The following is a 23,157-nucleotide window of genomic DNA, read 5'->3' as shown; positions in this document are numbered from 1 at the left end:
TGGCTATTATACATGGACTACTGTACCATTCTGGACAATCACCCACCTTAGCTGGTTGGTTATTCAATTAGAATTATCCAACAGATATAATATGCAAATCAGAAACATACACTACATATACCTTTAAATTTTCTAATGCTCATTTTTAATAAAGCACAAAATAAAACAAGATTTTACTTATTTTGATACTAATCAATGAACTATTTTACATTCTTTTTGCATACTAAGTCTTTGAAATCTAGTATTCAGTTTATACATACATTATAGCTCTCTAGATAGATAGATAGATAGATAGATAGATAGATAGATAGATAGATAGATAGATAGACAGATAGACATAGATATAGATAGAGATATATCATCTGTCAAATTTCAAGTATTCTGGCTATACAAATGGCTAACACAAGAAAAAGCACAGAGCTAGAGCTATGTATGTCCACAGAATAAAGCTTATTCTCACCAATTTTACAAGCCCTCACTCCAGTTATATATGACCACACACTGTTGAGTAAGACTGCTGAAGATAAAATCAAAGGGATTTCATTTCAAAAACTGAGTGTCCTTTATGCCCTAAACATTGTGTTAAACTAACCTGACAGCAAACTGTAAATCCTACTTAAGCAAGTATTCTGTGCTTATATACAGAACCAAGTACTAAGGTTTAAAATTTTTTTTCCTTTGAGACAGGGTTTTATTACTATATAGCCTAGACTGGCCTCAAACTCAGTCAGTCCTCCTGCAGATCAGTCTCCTGGGCGCTGAGACAGATGAAAGCATGCACAGCCACACCAGGCTTAATTGTTTCAATGCACTTATTTTGAAATCTCAAAGATTATGACACTCATCCAAAGCTGGTTTTTTTATTCTCTAGAACCTCCATACCCAGTGCAACTTTAGGCTGATAGATGAGAAGCAAAATAAGCTGACCCGCATTCAGCAGGTTTGACTTTAATGGAACTGAGCAGGCATTTGTAAAACCACCAGGATCTACTCTAAACCCTCTACTGTCGTGCATCTGTGGCATTTCCATGGAAAGAGAGTCAGCTGTATTACTTTTACATCAGCATCTATCTATCATTTGCAGCCTACACAGTGAGTGAACTAGAAAGACAAGACTACTTAACCTTTCATCCCTTCAAACTACGATGCAAACAGGCTGCTGGCCTCCTTGCCCTTAGAGCCTTTAACGCAGAATTTGGTAGTCACCTAATTTAAGTTTGACCTCATTCTGACCTAAGACATTACTTTTACTCATTACCTACTTCAGAGTCCTTGGGTTTAATTTTTTCGCCAAAAAAAATGTTACCTGTATAACAAGACATTCAAGAAGACACACACACACACACACACACACACACACACACACACACACACACACACACACGTTCTATAAGAGTAAGATTGAGGTTTTTTTCTTTTTCCACACATGCAAATTCTTAGCACTATGAATATCCAAAATTGTTCATTTTACTCATTCTCCCAAATCAGCATGAATTCATTAAGCATCCTTTCAGTGAGTACTTCTTCTAGCATTATACAGACCATAAGAGTTTTTTTAATAGTTCAGAAGGCTTCCAAAAGTTTAAAACCTACTTTCAGAAATGACGTTAATAAAGGAAACACAATTAAGTAACAACTCAAGGCAGTATATATACAATTAGGTGCAAAACTGGAAGCACCGAGGAGATAGTAAGTAACGGTACAGTTTAAAACTGTCTTCAGCTAGAGATGGAGGGAAACATGGGAACTCCATCAACACAACCAACAACGTCCTAGTGAAGACACAGGCTCGGCTTTGTCTGACCCAGCAAGCCAAAGAGAGAAACGGAGAAACTCAAGCCAGTTTAAAATAAAGAAACGGGGGTAGGGGTGATGGACAACTCCTGCATCCTCTGCAAGAGCATAAGTACTTTTAACTGTATAATGCATGAATGGCGCAACTCTCAACCTCCTTGCAATTCCTATGACATTTTCTTAGGAGAGTGCTGGTGTTAATTAAGCACTTAGCATTTTTTTCTTTTACTGTTTTTATTTATATGGATGTCTGCCTGCCTGCTTGTCATGTGTATGCCAGAGACCCTCAGAGGCCAGACAAGGGCCTCAGATCATCTGAAACTGGAGTTACTGATGGTTATCAGCCATATCTGGGTGCTGGGAATCAAACCTGGGTCCTCAACAAGAGCAGCCCACACCCTTAACCAATGAGCCATTTCTCCAGGCCCCAATTCCTATAAAATGTTTACTATGCCATTAATGACATTCTTATTATCTCCTTGTAGAGAACCAGTCTGTTTCAAAATGGAGGAATCAAGAGTCTCATATCTCCTCTTACATGATGTTCAAGACATTGCTCTGTATATAACATATGTTAATATAAAACTGGCCAGTTAAATTATGATTGTTCTTAGGGGTTTTAAATATTTCCAGGTGTTTCATAAGCAAAGCCTATGTACAGTTGCTTATAATTCTTTGGGCCACTTCTCCCTTCTTCCAATGTGCTCCACTGCCTTTCTCTTTTATCTTCACCACATTAATTCTTATCTACATTGATTCCTTATTTTAAAAAGATTTCATTTGATTTTATTGAGGCAAGGTCTCACTATGTAGCTCTGGCTGGCTTGGAACTTATGGAGATCCACCTACCTCTTCCTCCCAAGTGCCAGGATTAAAGGCATGTGCCATCACCTCAACCCCACCTTTTATTTTATTTTTTAATTATGTGTACATTTTTGTGTCTGTATGTGGATTTGTGTATTTGAGTGCAATGCCTTCAAAGACTATAAGAAGGCATCAGATTGGAGTTACAGGTGGCTGTGAGCTGCCCACAAGTACTGGAAACTGAACTTGGGTCCTCTAGAAGAGTAGGAAACACTCTTAACCACTCTTAATCATTGTAGATTATTATTTTAAGGTGTTACTTTTGTTTATGTTGCATTTGTTTAACTCTGTGAAGCTGTGTTACTGTGCCTGTCTAAAACACCTGATGGTCTAATAAAGATCTGAACAGCCAATACCGAGGCAGAAAAAAGGATAGGCGGGCTGGCAGGCAGAGAGAATATATAGAAGGAAAAATCCGGGAGGAAAGAAGCAACAGCCAGAGAAAGAAGAGGACATCTGGGGCCAGCCACCCAGCTACACAGTAAGCCACGGAGTAAGAAACAAAGAAATGTACACTGGAATAGAAAAGGAAAAGCCCAGAGGCAAAAGATAGAATAATTTTAAGTTAAGAAAAGCTGGCTAGAAATAAGCCAAGCTAAAGCCAGGCATTTATAAGTAAGAATAGGCCTCCATGTGTGATTTATTTTAGAGCTGAGTGGTGAGCACCCCTCAACACACACCCCCGCAAAAGAGAAAAAACAAACAACACTTAACTGGGCCTTCTTTTCAATGCTAATTCCATTAATTTTGAGACAGGGTCTCACTATGTATTACTGGCTAGCCTGGAACTCAGAGATTCAACTGCCTATAGAGTGAGTAGGCCATCGCTCCTGGCTTTCTATTAACTCTTGACAAGACTGAGCCTTTCCATGTTACATGAACTGATGAGGAAAAGAAATAGCCAAACATCATTTCCCAATCTGAATCTCAAGAAAAGTTCTTTCATGACCCCACTACAATACTTAAATTTTAGCCTAAACATCAAGTATTATCCTAGTGCCCACCTAAGAGTGCTTCATTGTAGTCTGAGTGTATATTCAGTATAAATGTTCATACATTTTCCTATATCCATAGCATAAAGAGAAAGTAACACTACTTGCATGACAACCAAGGAAGAAATCAGATTACTCATGACCAGAGTGACTGGAGAGAGTCTGAGCAATCCCATAATTCAAGGGCTGTTTTGTAGACTATTTAGAAAGCTCTATATTATCATACTTCTATTGGAGTATATTCAAAGTGGTTTCCTAATCACAAATGCACTAGACACTTCTACATGACCTTCAGCACTATACAAAACAACAGATGATCCACATACACACTCTGGTTCATGATTCCTACATTATCAGATACTCTTCAACCTATATACTTTTTCATATTTTTATGTTCAAGCACAGACAAGCATGTTTTTAATGCATCCCATATTTCCACTGTGACTATCAACCACTATCTATTTAACTCAACTTCTAATCTCATTTTTCTTAGTCACACCCCCTACAATCAAAGCATGGCAACAACTTAAAATATTACACTTCACCAACTTCACAACATGGTTAAATTAGGTACAACAGAAAAGCACTCATCTTCACACGAGGAACAGCATCATGGCTCACTGTTACCCTTTCATTTATAAAGGCATGTAAGTGAACAAAACAAAACGTGTAGCAAAGAACATATGAGAAAAGACCACTGACCAATAGCTTTATTTGTAAAAGTGTTCATTAAATAAGTAAAACAAAAATAAAACCACTAGGAATAACTAATTTGTTTCATCACTTCTCCCTTTAAAACACTTTATTTTGAAAAATATTAAAATGTATTAATAGTTAATGAAACAGTTCTCTATTGTACACAGTAACAATATCTTCACTATATCAAGTGCTCAAGGATGAGGTCATTCATTCTCAGCACACCACAGCCAAAGACTCAGATCCACTGTTATTTATACAAAGCAAAGTAGTGTCAGCATGGGGCAGTCCGTTTAGTAGGAGCACAGGCGATCCTTTAAGATACTTTTATTTATTTATTCCTTCCTTAGAACAGCAAAATACTGGGTATTCAGTCTAAATAACAGTAATCTTAAGCTGGAACTAAATAATTGGAGTGGCAGAAGTATAAGGGAAGGAGAAGGAAAAGCATATAAAGGTAGAAAATCAACAGTTACGGTATTTCTACAGTTAAAAAAGTCAAATTTTATAACATTGCTTTCTTTCTGATGTACAGGTGCACAGATGTGCCCATGTGTGTGGAAGCCTCTGGTGTCTTCCTCAGCTGCTTTCCAGGTTATCTTTTTTAGACAGGTTTCTTCCTGAGCTGGGAGCTCACAGATTTGGCTAGACTGGCTGGCTAATAAGACCCAGATATCCACCTGCCTCTACCTCCCAGATCTGGGATTACAGGCAAGCACCACCATACCTAGTTTTTTACATAGGTGCTAAGGACCTGAATTCAAGTCATTACCCTTGTATAGCAAGACTTTAAAGACTGAGCCATTTCTCCAGCCCCACGTGTAGATAAAACATCATTCTAGGTGAATGAATGAATGAACGAACGAACGAACGAACGTTTTTTGGGAAGCCACCAACAGAAATAAAACATTCTTCAGACATCTTAGTTCAAAGAGAAGTTCTGACACTCACGTTGCCCATGTACTCTGAGAGCAGGTCCTGTAGAGCCTGGCGGACAGCGTTACACTCTGCCACAATGCGCTCACGCCGGTCATCACGCGTGCAGGATGAGTCAGCCATCAGGGCAGCTCCACTAATAATGCTTTCCAGACGCTCCTCCAGTGAAGGCCTAAAGCGCTCCTCGCTGAAGCTCAAGGGATCCACAATGATTTGTTTCTACAGAGAAAGTGTTACTGATATTAATACTCATTTCTATTCCCTCAGTTATTCAAAAGGCAAAGAAAGTATTGATCAGGAATATCAAGATGTAATCCCAACACCTAAAACTCGTTCTTCATAACAAAGGCCATCCCATGTACGTTGCCAACCCATTCAGCAATCACAAAGAGGGCACTATTAACCAAACAGGGCCTGAATAAAGTATGATATCACAAATGCAGACGCAATGTATCATGTTCATACTAGTTTCCTTAAACATCTAAAGGTCAGCCTGCATAGTATTGGTTATTAAAATTATCAAATGATGATTATAAGGAAAATAAGAACTCTCTTTATGTGCAGTCTGTAACTGCTATAAGACAGAACTGCTTGAGCATAAAAAATTTTAAACAATTAAAATACTGACTTTTGCTCCTGAAGAAATGCATTTATAATGAACTTATGATCAATTATTCACACGCCCATTAAATGCAACTGACCTTCACATCAATAAATGTCTACACAAATATTTTTGGTTTTAATTTTTTCTTTTCTTCATAGAGTATGTCCTTAATAATTTCAACTTAAATGCCAATTTTTTTCCTGCCAAAAGCTTGGTATTTTTCAGAGAGTAAACATTTCTCTCTTTCCTTCCAAAGAACCTTCCAGTTTTGAAAGTGATCATGCAACACCTCCAGTTAATTATTAGACTGTTTTTCTTGCTGGATTTGGTTATCAGAGGACTTATCTGATCAAGGTTGCAGACAGGGCTGGAGAAGTAGCTCAGCAGTGGAGCACTGGCCAAAGCATGTGCAAGGCCCTGCACTTAACCTCTAACACTGTCAAGTCCTGGGGAAGGAACGACCCAACACCTTCTGGACCACAACAGTGGAGAAATGGTCACAGATTGTGACACTGTCACAGAACTATAATGTAGAGATTATTTAGTACAGCCCCCTCATCTTACAAATGAAGACATTGTCACCCTAAAAAAAAAAAAAAAAAAAAAAAAAATGGGGTTTTCTAATCTACTATTCAATTTAGTGCAAACATGGTCCTTAGTACCTTGAAAAGACAAATAACTAATGTTACCAAATCTGAAGCAGAAGAAAACAATAGTAGGAGTATGTTACAAGATGTATCCTAACAACTGTAAAGGTCATTTCATGTTTAATTCTGTGAGAGAAGAACCAGACGCTAAATTCAGTGGGAATTTGCCTAGCGTGAATGGATGAGACCTTGAGTTTAATTTTCTGCAATACAAAAAAATAAAACTCTATGTAAAAGCTCAATTCCAATACAATCGTCTTTAGGCATAACACTACCTTCTATTCTCATGCTTTATGAAAAGGCCTGAATCACTGCATATCAGCAAGAGCCAATTACCCATGCTCAAATACAGAGAAGATACAAAAGCCAAAAAACAAATAAGTAAAAAATTTTAAAAAATAAAAAAGCTGTTGAAAACAAAATACATTCTGTCACCTTGATGCTACACTTCAAAACATTTCAATTATGAAAGATGATATCTATACCTGTTTTTTCTAACAACTGGTTTAAAACAAAGCTAGTCATGGTGATGCATGAGGAGGCTGAGGCAGGGTGGTGGAATGGAGGCCAGCCTGGGCTACATAGCCAGACCCAATTTCAAAAAAAAAAAAAAAAGAAAAGAAAAGAAAAAAAGAAAAAAAAACAACAACCTTAAACTACTGCCACCTACTGGAGGTCATGACTCACTCTGGGTTAGAATTAAAAACAAAGCACAATACATTAATGTGAGAACCAAGGATAGTAGGTACACATCTATACACAGGAGAGATCTAGGGCATCATCTATAAAAGCATTATGATAAAAAATTGAATTTCAAATCTGTTTCAACGTGGATAAATTGTTGTGTTCATGGCTCAAAGCAAATCACAGAGAACAGCCACCTATCTACAGAGTCAGGTAAAGTTAAGAAGGCAGCAGTATAATCTATCTACACCTCTCACTAGACCATGAGTTCCCCAGAGACGAAGCCTCCACACACTTTGTTTGCTTCTGTATCTATCCCAGGTCCATTTGCCAGATGGTCAAAATCCTGGTTGGAATGAACCAGACTCAGCCTCAATAAAGACCATATTAAAAGGAAAAAACAACCACACAAGGAAACGTAAGTTGCATAAAAGAATGCAGAAGTTTAACCACATTGGAAAAAGGAAAGAAAAGAAAAACGCTTTAAGCCAAGTTACAATAAAGTACACTTATGACTCATAACAATTTTTTTCTACTTAGATTACAAATTTAATTGAAAAATGGGCTTTCATCACAAGCCTTGATTATATTTCCCCAGGAACCAGTTATCTTTTGGCAGCTGGTGAAGAGCCCAAAGTTTCCTCCCAAATATAACTTACATCAAAGTTGTTGAGAGCATATGCAAGCTCTCCGCCGCCACCACCCTGGTGTTGGGAGGCATCATCCGATGCAGTAGCCTGGGCTGCATTAGAAATGCCTGTGACAGCTTGTTGTAGCTGCTTGTATATCAAGTCCCGGTTGGCTTTATAGGCTGCAACATCAGGGTGCTGTAGGCATGCCTGGGATGCAGTATAGAGGATTGGAACATTTTTCTGCAGGATTCCTCTAGCTGCAGCCATCTGATCACGATGGCCCACATCTTTCAGTTCCTAAAATAATAAAATAAAAATTGGAGGGTTTTTACAAGTTTCACTCATATCAAGACATCTCCGCGTTAACTAGCCTGGAAGTAGGTTAAGACGATGCTCTGACATCACAAGCCTGGACTGAATCTCAGCCTACCTTTTCCTGGCCATTTGTTGTGTCCCGACTGTAAACTGTGGTGTTCTTCCTTATGCAAAACAGGAACAGTACGATAGCTTTTTTAGCATTTTAAGAAATAAAATGGGATAATGTATATAAAGCACCTAGAACCAAGTAAGTACTAAAAGACATGAAATAAAAGTCACAACATAAAACTACTTAGCATCTTGATCAGGTCCATATAACTAAAATAGATATACAAGTCCCCACAGACATATTAAAAGAAAATAAGAGAATTTAAGTTATCTAAGTTCATTATAAGAATTTTATGAAATTTAGAACACAACTAAATTTCTGTGTGTATGAACTTTGCAAACCAACTAGGGATGGATATGACCAGCTGTTCTCTTAAGTACACAACACCTCCTTCCCTTTTTCCTACCCAGAGGAACATTCCAGAATACAAAACAATACTCTCTTCATAAAGAAAGATCAATCAGGTCACTGGCCATTAAGTCACAAAGTAAAGGCTCATATGCTCCATGATTTCAATCCACGATAGTATTATTCTGTAAATGTGGTCCTAAGTGAAAAATGTCCTTTTTCATTTCCTCTACCCCATAATTACAAGGACATGAGGCTGCTGGCATTGTTCCGACTAATGACATCTAGAACACTAAGTGGGATGGGTGTGCTAGGTAACTAGGACACACAAGACAGGAAGGAGCATTGCTGGCGTCCACTCATTACTGAAACTTAAAAACACAGGAATCTTTGATAAATCTGGATCACTACAGAGGAAGAAATAACCCCAAACTCTAAATATGCTCCAACGGTATTTTACATATGAACCTAAATTTTCAGTATTGACACTAAATACTAGAATACAAATTTAAAGGATTTTTTGTTTTGTTTTGTTTTGTTTTTTTGGTTTTTTGAGACAGGGTTTCTCTGTGTAGCTTTGTGCCTTTCCTGGAACTCACTTGGTAGCCCAGGCTGGCCTCAAATTCACAGGGATCCGCCTGGCTCTGCCTCCCGAGTACTGGGTACTCGGCGTGCGCCACCACCGCCCGGCTAATTTAAAGGATTTTAAGATTAGTATTACATGTATGAACAATAAGAGAAAAGTTAAGTTTACTCAAAAGTCTGACTTAGCTATTTAATGGCTCTCTTTTCTAGATGACTTCTTAAGTAAACATTGTGACAAAAACAGGTTTCTTCTGAAACTTCATCTCCATTTGGGGGTTTACATCTTCATTCAAACCTCGCACAATGACAGCTTATTTTTCTACCTAGAACTCTTTTCTCATTTAGAACCTGAATATTTGAGTAATAGTTCACGGCACCCTGAATGACTTGTAGTTACTACATTAGGCTACACAGTCAGAAACAGGACCCTATTTGGAGTGCCCAAGTTATGACAAGGGGCTGTGGCTAACACTGGGCTTAAACATGTGGCATGAACATTCTGTGGGCATTTTCTAAATGTTTTGCTCTCACCACAATGCCAAGAACCTCTTAAGCCTCCTAGGGCCATATTTCCCTTTAAGCATTTGTACTGTACAATCAGCCTGAAAAAGATACAGCAGCACAGTCCCTTACAAAGGCTATCACAGACTCACGGTCACCTAAAGTTTACAGGTACCTTCCTAAGCCACTGACTAGTCTAGGACCATAAACTTCCACTTTTCCAAAGACTATATTAGGCTAAATATTAAAAAATTATCTTGTGGCTTTAGAGAGTTGGTGATCATCTCAAGAATCAAGTATAAGAGGCACCTGGCTAATCATGACGCTGAAATAACTGGAATGTATTTTCTCTGGGAACATTTTCTGAACAAACTCTCATCTGCCAAGCATCAGGGATAAATTCTAAACAAGGAAGAGAATAACAACCAAATCTCATTTATCCTAGTTCTAAAGTTCTACTTTCCCTCTTTAGAGCCATTTCTACCTTGTACAAGGTTTTTGTTAAAAGATAGGAAACAGCCGGGCGGTGGTGGCGCACGCCTTTAATCCCAGCACTCGGGAGGCAGAGGCAGGCGGATCTTTGTGAGTTCGAGAGTTCGAGGCCAGCCTGGTCTCCAAAGCGAGTTCCAGGAAAGGCGCAAAGCTACACAGAGAAACCCTGTCTCGAAAAACCAAAAAAAAAAAAGAAAGAAAGAAAGAAAAGTCTTTCCCTTTTTTATATATTTATTTGTTTGTTTGTTTGTTTGTTTATTCGGAGCTGAGGACCGGACCCAGAATCTTACACTTGCTAGGCAAGCACTCTACCACTGAGCTAAATCCCTAACCCCCAAAGCTTTTCTTAAAAGACAGGAAAATGGACACTAATGTGAGTATCAGTGTTGTAATATGAATAAATCAATCAAAAAGTATTCTTCAAGCTATCTAGTGCTGATTAATAATATAAATTTTGGTGAAGAGTGAGCTATAAAGCAACATGACAAGTTACTTACAGAAGAACTCTGTTCTCGATTGTGTCGTGATTTCTGAACTTCACCAACCTGGTTACAGCTCAAGCAAACTAAGGACAATTAGCAAACATACACAGGAAAAACTACTTCCCATAAATCTGACTTATCCATCCCACACACTGGGAACAAGAAACAAAAGCTAACCTCTAAGTCATCTAACAGACTCTACTAAAAGAACCAGAAATCCAAGTGAGACTTTCTTCCCGTTTCCCTCTTGACCACATAGAACTGTAGCCATCGATACATCTGACGAGACGTTTCTGGATAAAAGTGACTATACCTGGTACGTGCCAAAAGCCCAACGAGCACAGATTTTAACAAGTAAAACACCCACAGCACCATCACCAAACAGCTGTCGGGAGTTTCAGAAAACAATCACGCAAGTCAGAGTAGGCAAAGTAGCTAAGGAGTAAGAGGCACTAAGTTCTCCTAAAGATCTCAAAAAGCTTTCAGCATCTGAACGGGCAACACTTGAACATCACACACTCCGTATGCTGAGGAAGCACAGCTAACAGGGAGGCCCAAGGGCACTCTCTACAAAACTGCACAGGCCCGTCCTTCTTCCCTCTGCCCTCACCTTTACTCTTGCTATGGTAGTCATGTACCCAACCCCTCTGTTTCTATCTTGGAAACAATGCCCCAAATGACATTAATATTGTAGATGGGGCCTTTGGGAAGCAAACAGAAATCAAATACTTCATGAAAAGTGAAACCCCTATGGTGACATTAGTGGCTTTGTAAGGCAAGAAGAGATAGGCCCGAGCAGTCTTGACAAAGGATGCTGGCTGCCTGCTTACAATGCAGGAAGAAGGACCTTCTCAATTGCTAGAGAATGGCACATTGCTCTTGGACATCCCAAACATCCAGAACCATGAGCCAAATACAAATCTAAAGGTAAAAGAATTAAAGAACTAAGCAAACTACATTCAGGAATGTAGCTGAGTGTAAAACCCTTGCCAAGACCCTAAATCCAATCCCTGGATGGGACAGGGTGAATTCAGCATAATCTGTGACAACCCAAGAAAATGAAGCATGTATCACTCAAAATCCCAACAGGAAAACAGGCAATTTAATGAAAAATTACAATAAAGACTGCTCCAAAGAAGATGTACAGTGAGGGGTAATATGAGGCTAATGGAACACTAGGTCTGAAGGAACAAGAGGCAGTGGCAGTCACCAAAATCTGTGCCTTTAGCCACTTAGGACGAGCAGCAGGAACGGGGCCTATACATAGCACCTCAGTCTCTCTTTCTCTTCCTATTTTCTGATCATGTTTCCACTGGCCAAACCTCAACAGGAAGCCAAGGAAAGGGAGCTTGGGGGTACATCCAGACAGGTTATGTTCCTGAGGCAGGAAAGAGCAAACAAGGGTAGAAAACAGACACAGAGAAACGAAGATTTCCTGGTACCTTATTTCAAGAACATTTAACATTTTACTGATATTTCTCTTTGATACACTGAGATCATGTATAACAGTGGTCCTCCATCTTCCTAATACTGCAACCCTTTAATACAATTCCTCATGTTGTGGTGACCCCCAACCATGAAATTATTTCATTGCTACTTCATAACTGTAATTTTGCTACTGTTATGAATTGTAATGTAAATATTTTTAGAACTAGAGATCCGACAAAAGGTGGAGACATACAGGTTGAGAACCACTAACATATAAGGAACTCTCCTAAAGGACTCAGGGCACAGAAAAATTAACTCAGGCAAAATTACTTTCTAGTAAGTTTCTACAATTAGACACAAATTCTGGACTGCTGCTATGTTTTACCTCAAGAATAGCATCTAGCCAAACATCCTGGTGCATGCCTTTAATCCCAGCACTCAAACGTTTGAGAGAATATATAAGACAGGAAGATCACAAGTTTAAGGCCAGCCTTGAACTACTTAAAACAGAAGCATATTATGAAAATCTGAGTGAAAGTTAATTATAGCTTTGCTACTGGCATAGTACTAAAATTATTAATATTTTTTTTTTTTAAAGACAGGACTTCTCTATGTGTCCCTGACTGTCCTGGAACTCACTCTGTAGACCAGGCTTACCTCAAACTCAGAGATCCGCCTGCCTCTGCCTCTCGAGTGCTGGGACTAAAGGCGTGTGCCACTGCAGCCAAGCTGAAAATGTATCTCTTAATTTAAGCACTTACTGAAACCACATGAACGGGGGAAAGTCATGATACCATTCGAAAACTTGGGCAAACCAGGTCTTCTCCACTAGATAATAAAATACTCTCCAGCCTGTTTTATATAGTGAGTTCGAGGTCAACCAGGGCTGCATAGTAAGACCCTGTCTCAACAAACAAAGAAATAAGAAATACATAACATTACAAAATGTCTGCAAATCACGCCTGTACCTGTTGTCTTTTCGCTGCCATAATGTTCAGCTTGTCCACTTCCGGTTTCAGGGCTTTGTACTGTATCCCTAAGTCTTGCTCGTTGCCAGCATTCCTCAATTTCAATATACCATCTTCCACCTAAAAAACACAACTCCAAAAGTAAAAATTCCAAGACAGACAAATCTATAGATAAAATGAATAAATCCTAAGACTCCGTCTTCTTTAACAACTATTCAGCAAGCAATCCAAGCAAATATATGTAGCTGATAAACCCTCCTACTACACGTGTGCTTCGAAGGAGGTGGGGGCACCTATCAGTTTCTATTTTGGTTTTCTAATTATAGAACGCTATTATTAGTACACAGAAACATATAATGGGTATTACAAAAAGGGAGAGTCAAAGTCAACACCTTTGCTACAGTTTCTTCAGTTACACGGAGACTACAGTGGCCTACAGTGGCCTACGGCAGAGTATCGTATTTATACTTGAAATAGAGAAGAAGAAATTGAACAACGCCATCACTGGTTCAAAACCAAACTAAATTTTAATCCTAAACTAAGTATGGTCGGCATCACCTTCACTATGAAACATACAAAAAAAAGCATTTTAGACATAGACCCAAACTTACAACTTTGAGCTGAACGAGTAATTTGTAGACATCTGCCATGTCAGCCAGGATCAGGAGCCGAGTAACAGCAGAGAGCAGAGCTCGGGCTGCTCGTACCATGTTCCCTCGCTTCACCGAAGAGCACGGGTCATCCGCAAACTCCCCGGCAGCGCTCTTCATCAAATCTCCTATTTAGCAGAATGAAACCAAAACCAGCGGAAATTAACCCAAATAGTTTATTATTAAAAAATAAAGCCAAGCATGGTGGTGCACGCCTTGAATCCCAGCACTCAGGAGGCAGAGGCAGAGGGATATCTGTGAGTTCGAGGACAGCCTGGTCTACAAATAGTCCAGGACAGCCAGAGCTATTTTACAGAGAAGCCCTGTCTCGGAAAACCAAAAATAAATAATAAAGTCCTTTATGTCAAGGGTAAAATAGCTCACACTCGTGATATCACATAGAGCACTGTTCTGTTTTCTCCCTGTAGTTTGTACTAATCACTTGAACATCCTCATATAACACTGATAAAACATAGAAATAAAACCCAGAAAGTGACTAGACACTATATGACAGAAAGGCTTAAAAATACTTCTTCCTTTAACTAAATGATAATATACACCACCCTCACACACACAAAAAAAGACACAGCTAAGCAGAGTGGTGATATTAAAAAAATATTAGAAAATCAAATAACAGCAAATGACTGAAAAAAATCAGATAAACATTTATATCAACTGTAACATCTTCTAGCTTTCAGCCATAACAACTCCTTAATCTCCTATCAGGTGCCTTTTAGGAAGAAAAAAAAAAACAAAACAAAACAAAAATTCAAGTCACACTGACATCTGAGTGTGGTGGCCCATAACTGTCATCCCAGCATTCCTGAAGTTGAAGACTCTCTTGTTAAATGCTGGCAGGCTACAAAGTCAGACCCAGTCTCCCTATCACTCACCTCCCAAAAATCCAGTAAATAAATAAAACCAAACAGTTAATTAAAACAATTTCTGTATTCACAAAATGATGAATAGATATATAAATAAGCCTCTAACGAACTAAGTTCAAATGACCACTTAAAATCGACCCCTGTAAAAAAACATGCCCGTAAGATAAATAAGATTATTTTAATTTCTTTCTCACATGTGGGGGGCGCGTGTGGGGGTGGGAGTTGTGGGTGATATGGTCTCTCCACTGAGTCCAGAGCTCTGGTGTGGCTAGCCAGCGTACTCTGGAGCTCTACCCTTGCCTTCCCAGTGCTGGAACTACAGTGGCACCCCACATCCATCCAAACCTCACATGGTTCTGAGGATCCAAACTCAAGCCCACACTTGCAGTACAAGCACTTTAACTGGCCCTTTTCCCTAGCCCAGTAAGATTTTAATAAGCACCTTTTTTTAAAAATTAAAAGCAAAAAGTTAATCAGCAATTCTTAAAGCAGACCAGCAAGATGACTCAGCAGATAGAAGTACTTGCCACCACAACTGACCACCTGAATTTAATCCCTGGAACCCACCTAATGGAAGGAGAGAACCAACTCCCGTTAAGTCAAACTCTGACCTCCTCACGCATGCCACGACACAGGCAAGCCTCTTTATACACCTCCCCCTACAACACACATAAAATAAATAAAAATAGCCGGGCGGCCGTGGCGCACGCCTTTGACCCCGGCACTCGGGAGGCAGAGCCAGGCGGATCTCTGTGAGTTCAAGGCCAGCCTGGTCTACAGAGTGAGATCAAAGACAGGCACCAAAAGTACACAGAGAAATCCTGTCTCGAAAAATTTAAAAAATAAATAAATAAATAAATAAATAAATAAATAAATAAGAATAATTTTTCTCTTGGGATTTGAGAAGGCAACATAAAGTCAGCTTTGAATACATAAGAAGTTCACTTCACCCCAGACTGGTTACATGAGACCCTGTGGCTTAAAAACAAACAAATAAGTCAATCAAGTGGTGGTGTACATCTTTAGTCTCAGCACTAGGAAAACAGGCAGCTATATTTCTGTGAGTTCAAGGCCAGATTGACCTAATTAGTGAGTTCCAGGATATCAAGGGTTATACAGTGAGACCTTGTCTCAAAATAAATGAATAAAAACAGATTGTTAGTAAGTCTTTAAAGTATATTTCTAAGAGATCAAAGCTCTTCCTACACATAAACAAAAAGTTATCCCAGATCACATGGTCAACAATAAGAACTGAGAATCTTACCCTGTTTCCCCGTACCTCCTAGTCAATTATACCACACGTGGTATTTACTAAGATATAAAGGAGACTAAACTTAAGAGAACTTTGCACTTGGTAGCTCAGAGAGCCAAAGTGCTTTTAAGACAAGGACTTGAGTTCCAGCATCAGAATCCTCCTCGGGGAGAGAGGGTTGGCTCAGCTTACAACCGTCCAACTCTAGTTCCGGGGGACCTGACATCCTCTTCTGTCCTCTGAGGGCACCAGGCACATACACGACACACAGATATACATGCAGACAAAACACCCAAACACATAAAATTAAAGGGGAAAAAAAAAAGGCAGTTACTCGGAATGGTGGCATACGCCTTTAGTCCCTGCACTCAGGAGACAGAGGCAGGCTAATCTCTGAGTTTGAGGCCAGCCTGGTCTACAGAGCAAGTTCCAGGGCAGCCAAGGCTACATACATGCAAGAAACCCTATCATGGAAGAAAAAAATAACTAAAGATTTAAAAAAGGGAGGCCCTTCTCCTATTCCATCATCTACCATGAATCCAGATCTGCTGCCCCGATACGCTTTCTTCTGGTTCAAAGATAAGAGTTAAGCTCCTCTAGGAGTTGAAAACGAAAGAGGGAAAAGAAACACAAATAAGCCCATGGCTCTTGAGTGTTAGGATCAAGACCTTTCTGAAAGATCGATTACCTTAACTATATCCTCTCAAAGCAATCAAACAAGTGTAGAAAAGGAAGTTGGAGGGATAATGATTATAAAAGGAGGTGGCTAGGTTTTTCTTTTTTTAATGGAATTTAAAAAAAAAAAAAAAAAAAGGTATGTGTCTCAGGCTGGAGAGATGGCTCAGTGATAAAGAATGTTGGCTGCTCTTCCAGAGAACACAGGTCCCATTCCAGCACCCACAGCAGATTACAGTTATCTCTACCTCCTTCAAGGACATCAAGCATGCAAGTGGTACACATTCAGACAAACAATCAGACAAAAACATCCACAAACACATAAAACAATTTTTTCAAGAAATAAATAAAAAAAAAGCATGTCTCATATATCCCAGGCTGCCTCAAACTCTTACATACTTGAAAATGATCTTGAACTCCCCCATCCTCCTGCCTCTTCCACCCCCACAGTGCTAGGATTAGAGGCTCAAGCTGCCAAAGAGACTCCATTATGCTGTACTAAGTTTTTTGTTTGTTTGCTAACTTCTGTGGGGAGTACTTTGTGTGCTGGTTTCTTTGTTTTGAGACAAGGTTGGCTATGTAGTTGAGACTGATCTTGAATTTCTGACACACAGAGCTACCCCACTTCCCAACATGTCTAATCCCACGGTCTGGGAAACCAAGGCAAGAGAATCACAAGTTCAATGCCAATCTAGGATACATAGCAAGTTCCAGGCAGCCTGGGATACATGAGGCCCTGTATTAAAGAGCAAAGAAAAAGAAAAACAAAGCAGTCATGCTTGCAAGTTTCTTAAGCATCAAGTTGGCTTTTAGCAGGACATGCTGCAGCAGCCACCTCCTTCACTCCGCCTGCACAGCACAGAAAGTCACTTTTAAAAACGAAGCTGGTCCTTCTGTGAATCATCAGTCTGAAGAAACTCACCTTACTGACCCTTAGTTTGTCCACATTTTCACTGTTTTCTTACATACATTTATTGATTTAATTATTTGGAAAATGCAGACACCACGTTACCCATGAAGTCAGAAAACTGCCTGCCAACGTTGGTTCTCCCTTCTACCATATGGGTTCCAGAACCAAACTCAGCCACAGGTGTCTTTATCTGCTGAGTCAACTCAACAGCTTCTCCGCATTTTAAAAAGGCCTTTCCAAGCCGAGATTCTCTCCAGTTCTCATCTCCCTCACTGACCTATCTCATTAACAACTTCACACCCCCTCAACCTGCAATCTATGCCAAGATACTCCAAGAACTACAACAAAGTTTATCATGTCTGAAACAATACTAACGATATTTAATTTTTATTTATGTGTATTTGTGTGTGTGCCCCAGGAGGCAAGAAGAGAATGTCTGGTGCCCCAGAGCTGGAGTTACAGGCAGTAGTGAGGCATGGACACAAGTGTTTCCTGAGGAACTAAATTCAGGTCACAAGAGCAGGAAGTACTCTGCAATGGCTGAGCCATCCCTCCAGCCCCTTAAAGATACTTACAGCTTGCTTCTTGACCAGAACTTTTCTATATTCAAGTCCAGGAAGAAGGGGGGATGCACAGGAAAAGTTGGGGGCAAGGTAGGAGGGGGGAATGCCCATTTTTTTGGTCAGTAGAGGAACATGGCTACAAATTACAGTTCTCCTGCCCCAAGTGTCTTTATTAATGAGATTTGTTCTCCGTTCTACTTGAAACAACAGGTATATAATAACCAGTGCTACACAGTGGAAAGGGGGATCACAATGCATGCATACCACAGGGAAGAATGAACTAGACTAACACATGCCAGAATATTGACTGTCTATACCCAAAGGTAGTAGGGCTTGATGAGTAACTTTTTTTCCTGATGATTTTCTACAATTTTATAACATATTATTAGTATTTTGTCTGCATGTATATCTGTGTACCAAGTGTATGCCCTGTGCCCTCACAGGCCTGAAAAGGGCTTCAGGTCTCTTAGAACTGGAGTTCTGATGGTTGGTTGTGCATCACGAGGTGGTACTGGGACCCAAGTCCTCTAGAAGAACCATCAGTAATCTTAACCACTGAGTCATCTCTTCAGCCTCATGAATATATTTTTTGAAAGTAAAAGGTATATAAATGGTAAAAATAAAAAAATATCTGTTATTTGTGTGTATAATATATAAAATTCAACAGGAGATGGTGGCACACGCCTTTAATCCCAGCACTTGGGGGGCAGAGGCAAGTGATCTCTGAGTTTGAGGCTAGCCTGGTCTACAGAACGTGTTCCAGGAAAGCCAGGGCTACACAGAGAAACCCTGTCTCAAACATCTCGTGTGTGTGTGTGTGTGTGTGTGTGTGTGTGTGTGTGTGTGTCTATACATGAATATATATAAACATGAATATATGTTTCAGATTTTTGTTTTTAAGGTATAAAAATCTTCTTATGGCTGCTAGCTCATTTTAAAACTGAGAAGGCAAAATTAGAAATTGCTAATTTCTTCTTTTCTTCTTTCAGATAGGGTTTCATTATCTAGTCAAAGCTAGCCTCAATTTTATGCTCCTCCTGCCTGAACCTGTTACCTCAGCATTTAGGAGGTTCAGACACACACACACACACACACACACACACACACACACACACACACACACGGGGGGGGGGGGGGGGGGACACGGACGACACTTTTATTAAGCCCAGGCATGGTGGTACATGACTACAATGTCTGTATTCAAAAAGCTGAGCAGAAAAAAAATCACAAATTCAATGCCAACCTGAGCTACAAGGTAAGACTTTGTTTCCTCTCAATTCCCCAAAAAGAACCATCTTTTTTTTTTTCATTCTATTCAGAGTAGTAAGAAGCCGGCAGTGGTGGCGCACGCCTTTAATCCCAGCACTCGGGAGGCAGAGCCAGGCGGATCTCTGTGAGTTCAAGGCCAGCCTGGGCTACCAAGTGAGTTCCAGGAAAGGCGCAAAGCTACACAGAGAAACCCTGTCTCAAACCCCCCCCCCAAAAAAAAAAAAAAAAAACAGAGTAGTAAGAAAGGAACGTTAAAGAAAACACTACCTAAAGTATCCTATACCTAAGAGTTTAACATCTTTATACATAAGCCACAGATCCTAACACCTGAAGATGGAGAATTTCAGAAAAGAGAAAGAGGAAGAGGGGGAAGGGAGAGAGGGAATCAGTCAGTCCTACCACCACACCAGACCCTCCACCCTCACCCTGTATTCACTGAAGGACATCTGAGGAGACCCTGGACCGCTGGAGACACCATACTACAGAAAACACAACACACAATTCCAGAAATCTCTGGCAGGTACTTTTCACAACACTTTATCTTTTGAAAGTGAGCCCAAACCCATCAGGTCAATACCAAGTCATTTAAATCTGAATCCACAGAGCCTAGAAACCTCTCAATCTACCTCCTCCCAACCCCTGGTGGCACAGAAAGAAACTGTGCATTTTCCACTTTTTATAGTTGACAGAATATTTCTTTAAATTAAAATAGAGTACCACACATATTCATGTTCTCATTTTCCTTACTAATTCAAGTGTGCCCTGCTGCTATTCAGAAACACTCCAAAGAGAGACACTTGCTTCCTGATTACACATTCAAATAAATGCACAACACGCATTTCAACTTGGAATCACTTTCTTTAAGAAATTAACTAGTAGAAAGCAAGTTACTGCAACATCATGCCTGAAGTCACGCCAAAGGCAAATGTTAACACTTAAATTACACTGGGTATGGTGGTGCACACCTGTAATGCCAGCACTCGGGGTGCTTAGGTAGGAGGATTGATCCAAGTCTGAGGCCGGCCTGGGCTACAGAATGAGAGTCCATCTCCAAATACAAAACCAAGCCCATGTAATGGCACACACCTGTACTCTTAGCACTAGGGAAGACAAGAGGTAAGAAGTTCAAGGGTTCAAGATCATCCTCTGCTACACAACCAATTGGAGTCCAGTCTTGTTGGCATAAAACCCTATCTCAAAATGTTAAGAGGCCAACAAGCTGGTTCAGCAGGTAGCAGTACTTACCATGAAGCTGGATGACCTGACTCCTATCCTAGACCTAACAGGGTAAGGTGACAAAACCAAATACCAGAAGTTGTCCACTGATTTCCAAGTAGCACATGACATAGCACACAAATGTATATACATATATACATAAAATAAAAGTGTTAAAAAAGAAGAGAATCTTTAAAAACAACACTAGGATAACTGCCCCTACTGCACTGTGCAAATGTGTGAAGACAGTAATATTACCTGCTATAACTTAAGACCATTATCTCAGTGGGTGTTACTTTTGTAAGTTTAACAAGACAGATCTTTAAAAAGAGGAACCATTTCAAAATGGTAAGAAACATTAGAATTTAATGATTTCACTCTTCTTTCCTCACTTACAAGTTGGCTGCATTAGCACTTGAATCTCTGCAGAGCAGCATATGCTCACACAAGGGCACTGATCCAGAAGCAGACAGCATCCTTGACACATCTCAAGTCAGAGAGTAGTCTCAACCCTAGAGACTTACAGTTTGAGACAGACAGACATAAAACTTAAGACATAAAGCTTCCAGGTGACAACCAGTTAGTGATTTCCCAGAATTTATATTTTGTTTTCCCTCTTGCTTTCAACTAAAGTGAAGAGCAAGAGAAAAATTAAGTCATGAAACTGGAGGCATGAGGCATTATGAAGAATTGTTCCGTTTTACTTAATCATAGGCCTCAGGAACACATGAAGGGTAGGAAATGGGATGGATGTACTTCTAACAGATTCAGGTATGAAAGGTCAAATAAAGATAGACACACAAAGGAAGGAAAAAGCTGGACAATTTTACCCATGCAGCAAAGAGAAAAAGGTGAAGAGCAAGTCAGAACACTAAGACTACGAGAAAAATCAGCTGACTTATTGGACCTAATGAAAAAGGTACTGCACCAATCTGAAAACATAACTGACTTAACCTTCATCTTTTTCCAAATGCTGGAGGTTTTCATGCTCTTCCAGGAGCATCATTAACATGTCTTGAAACTCATATCAACATTCCAAGGTAAAAACACTTGTGAATTGTTTCCTGTGAAAGAAAGGGCCCCTGTGTAAGATCAAGCCCACCACCTCCACCTCACTAAAAAGACCCACATACCCACACAAGTAGCTGTTTTGTCTCTACATCATGAATTCAGCAAAGTCAGACTTCATCCTGACTCCTGTTTCTCTCTCAAACCCTGTTCAAAGCAGTCACTGACAGGTATTCTGTCCTGATCACATGTGCGATCATCTATCATCCAGGCTGTTTACACAGATGTGGGTAGCATCAGTCTGAAGCTGTCAACAGCTACACTGGACACAGACCCAATTTTCACTTCCTTCAAAAGTGACTTTAGTCAGCTCCCCGAAGAAAAAAGAAATATATCTCATATACCTCAAGAAACAGACAGCTTGTGTTCAATATCCCTTTTGTCAGGAATGAAATACATCATTTAAAATTCCTTGCCAAAAAATTATTAAAAAGAAAAAAAATCTCGGGACTAGGAAAGTGGCTCATTGAGTAAAGTGCAAGCATGAAGACTGAAGTTCAGATACCCAGAACCTACAAGCCTTAGCAGAGACAAGGAATCCTCAGAGCAGACTGCCTTGTTGCACTAGCTGGATCGGCAAGGTCTGGATTCAGGAAGAGACCCTGCCTCAACTGGAAAGCAATCTGTCAAGACACCCAAAGTCAACTTTGAGCTTTCCACACCCATGTGAACACAGAGACATATGTACCATCACACACACACACACACACACACACACACACACACACACACACACGCACACACGCACACAAACACACAGATATACTTCCAAAACCAAACAAAGCCCACATACAATGGCACACAACACTCCCTACATACAAATCATTCAAACTGAAAAAAGGAAGATGCTCCCCATCTTACTACATAATGGCTAAGACAAATTTTCAGATTTCTACTTAAAAGTACCTGGAGCCGGGCGGAGGTGGCGCACACCTTTAATCCCAGCACTCGGGAGACAGAGCCGGGTGGATCTCTGTGAGTTTGAGGCCAGCCTGGGCTACAGAGCGAGATCCAGGACAGGCTCCAAAGCTACACAAGAGAAACCCTGTCTCGAAGGAAAAAAAAAAGTACCTGGAAATAATTAAGCCATTAGAGAAGTTCACAAATCAACTATGTTTACAAAGTCATGCGCTTTGATAGACAAAGTTTCTTGCTTTGAAACTAATCAGTCATGTTTTACATAAAAAGGGCTTACTCCACCGACTAGAACAGTGGTGCATACCTATTACCTCACAGCTCAGGAGATGGTGGACGAGGATCAAGAATTCAAAACCAGCTATATAGTGAGTTCAAAGCCAGTGTGAACTAATAAAATCCTTTCTCAAAAAGAAAGAAGGGAGGGAGGGAGGGAGGGAGGGAGGGAGGGAGGGAGGGAGGGAGAGATTCATGTAAAGATTGATACTCAGAAGAAAACAATTTTGGTTGCCTCCAGTAAGTTGAAATCGTATCTCTACAATGCATGGCATTATTAGCAAAACTTATCTAAAATGGAATACTGACACAAATGCCAGAACTTAAGAAATTCCCCCCAAATCTTAAGACAATTACTACTTAAACACAAATAGACATGAAGTGGAGAAGGATACTGCAA

General features: G+C 39.9%; 1 protein-coding gene across 1 annotated transcript in view; it reads right to left on the bottom strand.

The window, feature by feature from the left end:
- Nucleotides 1-23,157, bottom strand: part of Ctnna1 (catenin alpha 1) — a 131,872-nt gene that overhangs the window by 70,195 nt on the left and 38,520 nt on the right. Inside the window, 4 exon segments of the mRNA XM_059246026.1 lie at nt 5,298-5,501; nt 7,877-8,146; nt 13,081-13,200; nt 13,692-13,858. Coding sequence (XP_059102009.1) covers nt 5,298-5,501; nt 7,877-8,146; nt 13,081-13,200; nt 13,692-13,858 — 761 coding nt within the window.

Source organism: Peromyscus eremicus, chromosome 19 (genome assembly GCF_949786415.1).
Source record: "Peromyscus eremicus chromosome 19, PerEre_H2_v1, whole genome shotgun sequence".
NCBI classification, from domain to species: domain Eukaryota; kingdom Metazoa; phylum Chordata; class Mammalia; order Rodentia; family Cricetidae; genus Peromyscus; species Peromyscus eremicus.
The sequence above is the reverse complement of the archived record's forward strand: the minus strand, read 5'-3'. Positions and strand labels throughout refer to the sequence as shown.